At 34.5% G+C, this 10,884-nt stretch overlaps 1 protein-coding gene across 2 annotated transcripts; it reads right to left on the reverse strand.

The window, feature by feature from the left end:
• Nucleotides 1-221: 221 nt before the first annotated feature.
• On the reverse strand, nt 222-10,744 carry LOC100366401 (SWI/SNF-related matrix-associated actin-dependent regulator of chromatin subfamily B member 1-like). 2 transcript variants are annotated; one of them, XM_078008683.2, is made up of 10 exons: nt 10,637-10,744; nt 8,848-8,959; nt 7,801-7,836; nt 6,608-6,734; nt 3,953-4,087; nt 3,115-3,242; nt 2,320-2,489; nt 1,106-1,296; nt 786-917; nt 222-581 (listed from the first exon to the last, which is right to left on the reverse strand). In XM_078008683.2, the coding sequence occupies exons 1-10, from the start codon at nt 10,721-10,723 to the stop codon at nt 542-544; spliced, it is 1,158 nt and encodes a 385-aa protein (XP_077864809.1). In that variant the 5' UTR covers nt 10,724-10,744; the 3' UTR covers nt 222-541. The 2 variants fall into 2 exon arrangements, with proteins under 2 accessions (XP_077864809.1, XP_085346976.1); XM_085490850.1 differs by lacking the exon at nt 7,801-7,836.
• Nucleotides 10,745-10,884: the final 140 nt, after the last annotated feature.

The raw sequence follows: 10,884 nt of genomic DNA on the forward strand, positions 1-10,884 counted from the left end.
ATTTTCTATAAAATGTGATTCAATGGTCGGCCCATATATTTCCTCTCAGATGTGCTCTGAATAAAGGTGGTCTATTTTTATATCTATATATTTATTACCCACCAACAAACTAGCAAAAAGGGCATATCACATAACAAAAATTACATCAGTACGGCCACCAGACAGACATTTTGGATTAAATCAAGTCGGCTTACATGTAAACATTCATGACTATATTATAGTAATTTTAAAATAATTTATTTCAAGGCATCATTTACATCTGTTCTTCTGTCAACAAAGTTGTTTTTTCAACAAACCTGACCACTCCTAATCTGTCGGGACAACATTGACGACATTTCTCTGAGCGTTAGTGTTTACGAGAATAATGTTTTTCCAGACTAGTTCGAAACAAAGACTGGAGTACTAAAGGCAGATCGAACATCATGTGTATCAACAGTCTTTGAAATCCACTACATGAATAGTGTATTTATACAAACACATGGACGAACTTGCCTAAAGTGGTTTGATATTTAAGCTGACTGCAGTAAAATGAACCGATCAGCTACCATGTTGGTGCAGTGTTAGCCAAACGACGCATACGCCTGAAAAGAAAAAAAATATCAAGAAATTAATAAACAGATATTAAAAGATGGTGGTTGGCATAGCAACATAAACATTACACATGTTGTAACTATATGTAGCTGCTAAAACAACTGCAAATCTACAGGAACTGTACTCCGAATTTATACAAATCAAATTCTTAATGTCTGCAAGTTTTTTAATGAAATTTCAGGTTTAATTCTCACCTTGTATTTCTGTCTTGATCTCGTATTTTCTTTTCCATTTCTTGATCTGTTAGTGTTTCTAAAAATGGACACCACTGATCTGCTTCCGCCTGGTTACGAACTGCTATTTCTACTGTTGGCAGTGGTGATTCACTGAGATGTAGAATATAAATAAATGAAGGAAATTAAACTTGCATGTATACATTTAACTTTTTCAAAGTGAGTCATAATTTAATAAATGCCATTTTGGTTTATGCATGCTTCTATTGTAGATGCCCCTCTAATAGCAAAAATATGGAATTACCATAATAACAGCCATGAATGTAAAATATGATATTTACCTAAAAGCATATGTTCTTTGATGCCAGCTGAGTTGTCCTCGTATACTATAGGCAATGGCAGTAACAAACTCACCACCAAGTCCAAGTTCAGAACATAGTTTCAGTGAAAACTCCTCAGGGCTATTATCTTTTTCTGTCATGTCCCATTCAAACTGGTCAACCAAAGATATATTTCCCACGTGGATATTGAGCTGAGGTGAGCAATATTGATACAAGTACATAAATAAACTTTCCTTGTATGACATCAGTCCCGCTGATGCAGGGTTATAGCCAGAAAATACAAAGTACCTGTCTGAAAAACTTTATTGAAATGAAAGATAGCAGTGGCTAGTATGTAACCACAGAATAGCAATCAATTTTTTGGTGATTATGGTTATTTTGTAGTTTACTGGTAATTTTCAATAACAATTAGATAGCTTTGTAGAAATTTTGCTTATCAAATGAAATTCTGTCAGTTTTTTTTTTTCAAACAAAACAAAAGAATATCACTATCATTCCTCCTGACCATTTAATATTATTTAATGTTCAAACTGCAAGTGCTGACAGATAGTGGATTTCGCCACAGAAACCATATTCCTGTTTGGGGGTACACAATAAGGGCTGTGTGGCCATCTCTGTATCTTGTAGCAATTTAATGTGCTATCCTGGGATCAACCATGCCCTGTTAAATACAAGCACCTGCTTACCTTCCCCATACAGTTACATTTGTTGTTGCCAGTGGATTTAGCCTTCCCAGTTTGCGGACATAGGTAACTAGTAACCGCCATATTGTTCCACTGGGCCAGGATTTTGGCCCAAAGGTACGTGATTAAGTGACATAATTTGAAAATATTCCAATTTTAGTTTCCCGTAAACAAGTCTTTATTACTGCAATGAAGCCATGCCAACTCAGTCTGCCTGCTTAGACTTCCTATTTGAGATGGTTCTGGTATTTCTCGCTATTTGCGCAACAAAGAACACAGTTTTATATTCACGCAACTTTTGAGAGCAAAAGGAGAACCCTGCTTCATATATAGAACGACCACAAGCGTAAGTACTGCCGTCAGGTTACCAAGGGAAATAGAACAAGGAATGAGAACGTGATGAACCAATCATAATGCCTGAACCATTACTAGTTACCAGCCTTTTGTGGCTTGGTGCGCCATGACACTTGTACTGTATGTCATTTCGACATCATGGTAGCATATTAACACTAGAGGGCTCGGCTCACTCACCTTCAAAATAACCCTTTGGTCTGTTTGATCTTCTAGTATACTATTGTCAGCAGGGAATGCTTCTATCTGCGTTCTAATGGCTTGTGATATAGCAGGCACAAAATTGATGGGATTTAACTCAAGATCATCGGCAAGAATTTCAGCAAAGATTTCTGGGGTTATTAGAGTTTCTGTCAAAAATAAAATCAAGCATGTAATTATATAGTAATTGTTATACATCTGTTGATGTCCCTGTATAAGTTACAATTATGCTAGTCAGTATGTAGTATTTCTGCTCTTAAACATCTCATTACCAAAATTAAAAAATTTGTAAATTCTTGAAACACAATTTGTTTAAAAATATTAACGAGTTCCTGAAAACTTGGGCAGAGTCCAAATGATCAAGTATGTATTGTAAAACCACTTATTTTCACTATTTCGATGCTTTGAGCGATTTCACTGAGTTTTAAGTTCATTATCCTGGCAGGAAACAAGTTCTATTGTTATTTTATATGTCCGCATGGATTTAATATTACTTTAATATTACTATAACAGTTGAAAATATATACAGTGATAAACATGGTACAGCTGCATGAATTGTTTTTCTCCCCATACTGTTCCACCATGGATAAAATGATGACAAGTACTACAAATATCATGACATTTACTATACCATATTAGCAGTGATATCCAGGATAAACATCACAATGATATGCCGCATAGTCTTGTGATAATATTTAATTTGGATAGAAATTGTGCTGTTAGAAAGAAGAAACTGAGTATTACCATTGAGGTCATTTTGACACAGAAACTTACCATTTTTGTTCCAAGTAAAAGTATCTCTTAGTTTTTGTCCTTCAAGTTCCATATCTAGTCTGATTGGTACAAGGACGTCTCGCTGTGCAGCATTATCATGTATCAGAGCCGGATCATGGTCATCAAAACTGCAAGAAATGCAGAAAACTATCAAAGCCTTGCCTGCATATGGAATTCTGATTTCTGATGTAAGCAATGTTTTACTCCATGAATTAAAAACTATCAGAGCACCATCTCTTGATCAAAAGTTTGGCACCCGTAGTTTGGTTATTCATAGGAGTGCTTATCGATTATCTGATATTTTGTTTTCTGTTAAGATAGTTTGTGTATTTTATTGGTATGTTTGCAAATGTGTATTAGACTCAATTGCAACAATTCTTCCCACGAGTTGACATTAAAACCCATTCTAGTATTCCCATGGGATTTGGGAAATACATGTACATTACCAATGATATTAATCACAAGATAAATAATTTTCTTCATTGAACACATACACCAATGTATATATTCCTTCTGGACTCTTAACCTTTGAATGTGTATCAACAGTAATCAGTCAAGCAGAAACAGTAAAATGAGATTTTCACTACGACTTTCTCAATTTTTGCATATTTTCACATAGGATATTTGTCGTTCACACTATTAAAAGGTAGATTTTATACTAATGAATTAGGTGACCAAATTTGATAGAGTTTTGGAATAGAATTAGTAAAGTTATTGTGCACACAACAATTATTAACAACAACGAAAATGCTGACAGGCATTTTTTCAGTTACAGTTACTTTTGATTTGTGTGCTTCTAATCCTGCCAAATTTTCTTTATAGAAAAAACCTTTCTTACCAAAGTGGGAATGTCCTTTGTCTTTTTGGTCCTATTCTATTTCTGTTTATAGCTGTAGAACATGGGACAGCGTCCAAATGATGGGAGCTGTTTGGTATTGCCGGCACCCAGTCTCTTCGCTTGGATTTTCCTTCCCTGCAAAGTAACACATTTATAAATATCGATGAGTTGAAAGAGATACAAAATGTAGCTGCATCCCTGTTAACTTGTTTGTCATTCAACCAGATTTGTCATTTATCAAAGAAAGTTAAAAACCTATGTATTTTTTAAAATTAAATCCAGACAATGATCTTAGAAAGAACTCCCGTGTGCTGAGAGTATTGGAGACACATTAAAAATTAATTCAAAATTACTTGAACTTGAGATGTTGATGGAAACGCAGAAAATTAATTATGCAAATAAGGTAACAAACAGATTTAAGTGTAAAACTAATAAGATCTGCACAATGTACCAAGTTTTATTCAAATGTGATGATCAATACTTAAGATATACAGTATTAATTACGTTAATTAGGTGATTAAGAAGCATAAATATTTACCAAAAACTAATATGGTGTATAATCCTAGGTTCATTGAAATGTGATGGGTACTCTTTAAAAGTTTCATTGAAATCCAATGAGTGGTTTTCAGACATCAGTGCAACAGCCATAGAACAGCAAAAAATTAACTAATTATGCAAATTAGGTAATTAATAAGCACAATTATTTATCCCAAAATTAATCAGGTCTCTGCATAGTTCTAGAATATCTATGTCGCAAGTCTCATTGAAATGTGATGATTAGTACTTGAGATATCTGGTGAAAAGCTGAAAATTAACTAATTATGCTAATAAGGTGATTAATATGCACAAATATTTACCCCAAAACTAATTAGGTCTCTGCACAGTCCTCAAGTAACTATGTACCAAGTTTCATTATAACTCGAAATATCAAAAGCTGAAAATTAATTAATTATGCAAATTAGGTAATTAATATGTACTGATATTACCCTAAAAACTATCAGGTCTGTGCAGTGTCATATGACATCTATGTACCAAGTTTTATTGAAATGTTATTAGTACATTATGTAAATTAGGTAATTAATAATATTAACAGATTTTTACCCAAAACTAATCAAATTAGTTCAGAGCATCCATGTGCCAAGTTTCATTGAAATCCAATGAGTGGTTCTTCAAAAATCAGTGGAACAGTCATAGAACAGCTTAAAATCAGTTAATTATCATGTAAATTAGGTAATTAATATTCATAGATTTTTACCCAAAACTAATCAAACCTGCATATTGGTTCAGAACATCCATGTGCCAAGTTTCATCAAAATCCAATGAGTGGTTCTTCAAATATCAGTGGACCAGTCATGGAACAGCTTGAAATCAGTTAATTATCATTCAAATTAGGTAATTAATATTCATAGATTTTTACCGAAAACTAATCAAACCTGCATATTGGTTCAGAGCATCCATGTGCCAAGTTTCATCAAAATCCAATGAGTGGTTCTTCAGATATCAGTGGAACAGTCTTGGAACAGCTAATTATCATGCAAATTAGGTAATTAATATTCATAGATTTTTACCAAAACCTAATCAGCTCTGCGCATTATCCCAGAGCATCTATGTATCAAGTTTCACCAAAATTTGATTAGTGGTTCTTGAGATAATGGTGGAACAAAAAAAGTTACATACATACATACATACATACATACAGACAGACATACAGACAGGGTAACTGCAAAGACTCCCTTTTGTGCTTCGCACACGGGAGTCAAAAACACAATATCCCGTAGACAGTGTGTAATATGATGCAAACTGTTTGCAATAAAACTCCATATCAGTTTTGCAGTGAGATTTACCATAGGATGAAATATACCAACACAACTGATAAGTAGAATACCAGTCACTTACTAGTAACTGCTTTGATTGAAAATATAAATACATTTTGTTGATGGGTAACCATGCCTTTGGCCATGATTGACCATCTTACCCTATAATTTGGTTTTCTGACTTGTATTTTACCTCCACATTATTGACTCCACATGTTGACCTAACATGTAATAATTTACCAGATATTTATTCAAAGCACAATAGTATGACGCTTACATCATTGTAGTGTAGTTATATGTTTAGCTCCCAAGAGTTTCCTATTCACAGATTCTGAACTTTTAATTTATATTTGATTCAGTGAAATAGAAATTCAGGCGATGGTGAGCACATAGCGCCCTCAGAAGCCATTTAGTGAATACACCTTGAGAGGGCGTTCTTCTCACAGGATTCTTTAATCTCTCCCAGAATGTGACCCTGCTCTAGTGTAGTAGAAGCTTAACCCATAAGCATCCAATTATCCATATCTATCCAAGCAATGACAGAATGAGCATAGCAATAGGGTGAACACTATTCACATCGCCATCAGCAACTAGCCATTTTAATGAAGAAGTTACTGCATTTGCAGTTGACCCATTAGATTAATATATATAAAATAAAGCACTGCTCTTGCGATTTTTATGTTAGTAGACCCAGGCATTAGGCTAGGACTAGTATATTTTTTGGGGCACTGAGCACACACTAGAAAAGGCTACTTTGCCACATGTGATGCAAGTATTTGCAGTGATTACCTGAGATGGCACACTGGAGATGGCTATTTGGGGTCATGTGTGAAGTGCTTACCTGAGAGGAGTGGGATCAACAGAGATGGAAACAGCTTTGTATTTTTCATCGTTTCCTTCAAGAATTTCTTCTACCTCTGAGGCTTTCAACAAAGTAACATTGGTGGCTAAGCTGTGCTGACCAAAACCTAAGAAAATTGTTAATTTGTAATGAATAATCACAGAAATTTAACCATTGTTGCCCGGACTTTGACATGTAAAGGGACTATCTGATAGTTTCAATTTTAAAGGTCTTGACTGACTTTAATGAAAGAAGGTACATTGATATAAATGGGTAGTACAGTTATGATGAGTGGGGCCAAAAATATGTGGAATTGTGGTGCAATCAGGATTTATCAGACACAACCCTTGGATGCCACCCCTTGTTGTGTAAATGGTACAGCCCATTAACAAAATCAAATCAATTTGACTTGATGGAAGGATAAAAACAAAACTATCAGATTATAGTACCCTTTAACGGGAAAATTTAAGGTTAATACAACAGAGATCACTTTAGCTGAAAATGTCTATTTTTTTTAAGGTTAAGTTTGACATTTTCTTTGCAGCTCCTCAAGACGTTAGATAGAACCCCAGCATCTGAATAGATTCACATATGGGGTATGAGGAATAACAAGTGAAATGCTAAATTTAACACTTTTTGAATTTTGATATAACAAACTGTACTGAAAGATATTTAAAGCAGTGATATGAGGGAGATCACTTTTAAACCAAGAAATTGAAAATTTGGTTCAGGCTGCATAAACATTTCTGACATTTCTGGTTAATTCATTTTCTAAAATCAAATATTTTATTTTGAAATTGTTCTAAACCAGTGCTTCAATTTATTCTAGAATTCTGTCAAAAACCAAAAAAAGCTGTCACACACACATTTTCAATCGACATACAGAATGACTAGAAACAAACTTTCAGCTACTTGAGTGTTTGTACACGACATACATTTACAACAGAAATCAAAATATTTTCAGCAAAGTTTGACAGTGTTGTATCAACTTCCTACATGTGCTGGAGTCAGACTAGACTAGCTATTCTAAGAATGTCATGATTTCATTTCTACACACTACCTGTGAAAGAAAATAAAAAAACAAACAAAATTAGAAAAGCTAGGAGAGCATGGTACTAGTTAAAAGCAAAAATAGTATCAGATGTTTAATTGGCTACTTCTATTGTCTGTGCCTATCCTATGTCTGTTTTTACCATTTTGTCCATTTTTCTTCTCGGGCGCCGTGTTTCCTACGAAAAAATCAGAATGTGGTATCATGATGTAGTGAATGACACATGATGCAAAATGTGCAATGCAATCTACGGATGTATTACTGAAACCCAAGCAAATGAAGGAGGGGCAAAAAAAAAAAAAGGAAAAAAAAGACAAGTTTGCATTTTAGTGGTTTTAGTGGATGCAGTTGCCAAAAAAAAAAAAAAAAAAAACACCAGGGAAGTCAGCAGACCATGCAATAAAACCATGGAATGGGTTTATCTATGGCTAGCATTTATGATGATGATGACAAACCAAACACACTCAGCAAGAAACATGCAATGCAGTTAAAGAACAAGAAAAGACAGCATGGAGAACATGCTTGAGACTTGAAATGAGTACATGATGATAGACGACTATACACAGACAAAACAGTAAAATTGTACAGCTAGGATAGGCAACATAAACCCCCCCCCATCCCGAACAATTTAAATTTACCTAAAAAGGCTTCTACATGTATATTTTTATTGCTTATGTGTTGTGGACACGTTACTCAAAGAGTAGCAGAGTACCCAGTCTGTAGTATGCTAAGAATGTATGGTTCAAGACAATTTTTGTTTTTTGCAAAACACAAAGAATGATTTGGAAAACATTAAGAAGATTTGTCTTATGTTTTCGGATAAATTCTTTGAATTTACTAACATCACTACAAGATTTCAGCCTAGCAACTACCGTAACTATAAAATCTGCAGAGAGTCAGATTTTAGAAAACCTTTAATATCAGGTGATACTAAACTACATGTACATGCACAGTGTAGGATAAGTCAAGATTCTAAAATCAATCTCCAGTTCAGGTTCAGAGTAGACAAAATCTCAATACGGTACACTCCACTTGGTCAGAGTCTATCGTTAGGAAAAAAAAAACACATACATGGTACATGAGATATGACAAATGTTCTAGACAATATGTTAAAAAGGAAATTTAGATGACAAGAAGAAGAAAGTCACATGAAACATGTAAAATCATGTAAATAAATGCTTTTACTTACGTTCTCCCAAGCTGACTATTTGTTTCCTTTCATCCACAGTGGCCAACCGTCTCCATAGTGATGGGTACTTTTTATATAGAGAGCCACGGAACATGCGCAAGTAATTACCAACCTGATAATAACAAATGGTTTATTGCAATATTTTGTTACAGCAAAGATTAAAAGGGCGTTGATCGTCATGTCGTTTCTTGCTCAGTGAGGGACTCATAGCAACACACACAATGTGTGTAAAATGTCTTGTTTGTTTACATCATATTCGCATGACGACCACCTTTCTTTAAATACAGATACCCAATACACAAATGTTTACTGTATAGAGTTATCTATTTAAAAAACTTGGGAAGGGGGGGGGGGGCATGGCTTGAAGTTTTTCAGCACAGACTGTATTAATTAAAACATACATGACAACTAATTTTTTATTTGCTATTTTAGTGAATATGACTTCATCATTTGATTGATTTTATTTCGCATCATGATCCCAAATATTCAGATGAATGAGCATTTACGAAAAATGCCAAGAACCACAACTGTAAAAATAGACTTCAGCTGTCAGCAGATTATAAACACTGATGTACATGTACCTGCTCATCATATCAGTAAGGTAATGTGATGACAACAATGTAACAATGGAGTTTGCATTGATGCCATTGGATATTCCCTATTTTATTCTTATGATGCCAAGGCAATTTTATCAATTGTGGTCTGGAAAATGGGTACAAAGCCCTCTCAACTTGGCAATTCGAGCCCTGTAAATGTGTACATGTACAATACTTGTGGTTTGCAACGCGCATAGTACTGTATGGTGACATCATGCCAAGATCCCATTCAAATCTCATCTCGTAGATAGCGAGACTGATGCTACAACCTTTTGACATGAAATAGGCGGTTTGTAATAAAAACAATAAAACATGGATTACCACATTCATAGTGAAAAAATGTAGTACATGAAAAATGTACAGAAAATATAGTTATCGTAATCCATCATATCGTGAGCAGCTATTTTGATCCACCTGAACATCCCAGGATTCTAGTTACCTCGGGCATGCGCATTCGCATTTTTCTGAATTGGAACGCTTATGTGACAGCGAGATTGAAACGGGATCTTGGTATCATGTCACCATAGTGGCAAACACCAAGTAATGTACTTTTTTTTTTTGTACCTTTGATACTACCCATTGATGATTCTTACCACACCGTCAGTGGGCTTTCAAAGTGGTATTAAACATGTACATAAAACAAAAATAACCTAACAATGCAATTACATTAAAGACCATGTTATTTTTAGAAATATGATATGTTTGTTACAAAATTGTTCATGATAAGCAAAAACTGAAATTCACACACTAAGTCTTAGGCTTACATACAATACATTATCTCTTTATTATTTTATTATCTATTATCTCATTTTAATTGTATATGCCCCTCTTCAAGAGACATAGTTGGGGGCTGGAGTGATTAATATTAGGGGGTGGGTGGGGGTGGGGTTGAGGCTTAAACTCTTTACCATAAAACATAATCTTAGATCCATGGTAAATGCTACTACTAGTTAAATGAAGGTTAATACTTTCGATATCATGGAACTGTAATGGTGTGTGTTATAATTTGCATGTCATAGATTTATTTCTGGTGTCCACTTACTAGCACCTTCTTTTCAAACCCGAATAATTTTGAATAATCTTCTGAACAAAGAAAACATCAAAACATTGTGTCTGCAGCGATTGCAGACGCGTGCTGGGTGGTTATTATGAGTTCAACATAAACACTACGTAAAACGTATTCCTTTACATACCTCCGAACCTATCATGTACCATTCTCCAGCTTCTAAAAGCTGAAATTTCTCCGGCTTTTTGCCGAACGTGCGTGAAGCCGCAGCCATTTTGTTTGATGGACAAATTGTCATTACGCCCTCAGCGGTAGTGGGTTACTTTTAATCAATCAATTTTGAACAGAAAGCGAGAAATAATTAAAATTCGAATTATTGTTCTTACATAATTCGATATTTAATGAGGTTATATGATTTATTGCGGTACACTAATA

The sequence above is a fragment of the Saccoglossus kowalevskii genome, chromosome 16 (assembly GCF_978046115.1).
Source record: "Saccoglossus kowalevskii chromosome 16, keSacKowa6.1, whole genome shotgun sequence".
NCBI lineage: Eukaryota > Metazoa > Hemichordata > Enteropneusta > Harrimaniidae > Saccoglossus > Saccoglossus kowalevskii.

Excerpts from the sequence above, each read along its gene's own strand:
- LOC100366401 (XM_078008683.2), bottom strand. The coding sequence starts at position 10,723 with ATGGCTGCGGCTTCACGCACGTTCGGCAAAAAGCCGGAGAAATTTCAG. Across the intron at positions 3,243-3,952 it reads CAAAGGACATTCCCACTTTG|TTTTGATGACCATGATCCGG; the intron begins GTAAGAAAGGTT and ends CATTTCTTGCAG. Across the intron at positions 918-1,105 it reads CAAAGAACATATGCTTTTAG|TGAATCACCACTGCCAACAG; the intron begins GTAAATATCATA and ends TCTACATCTCAG.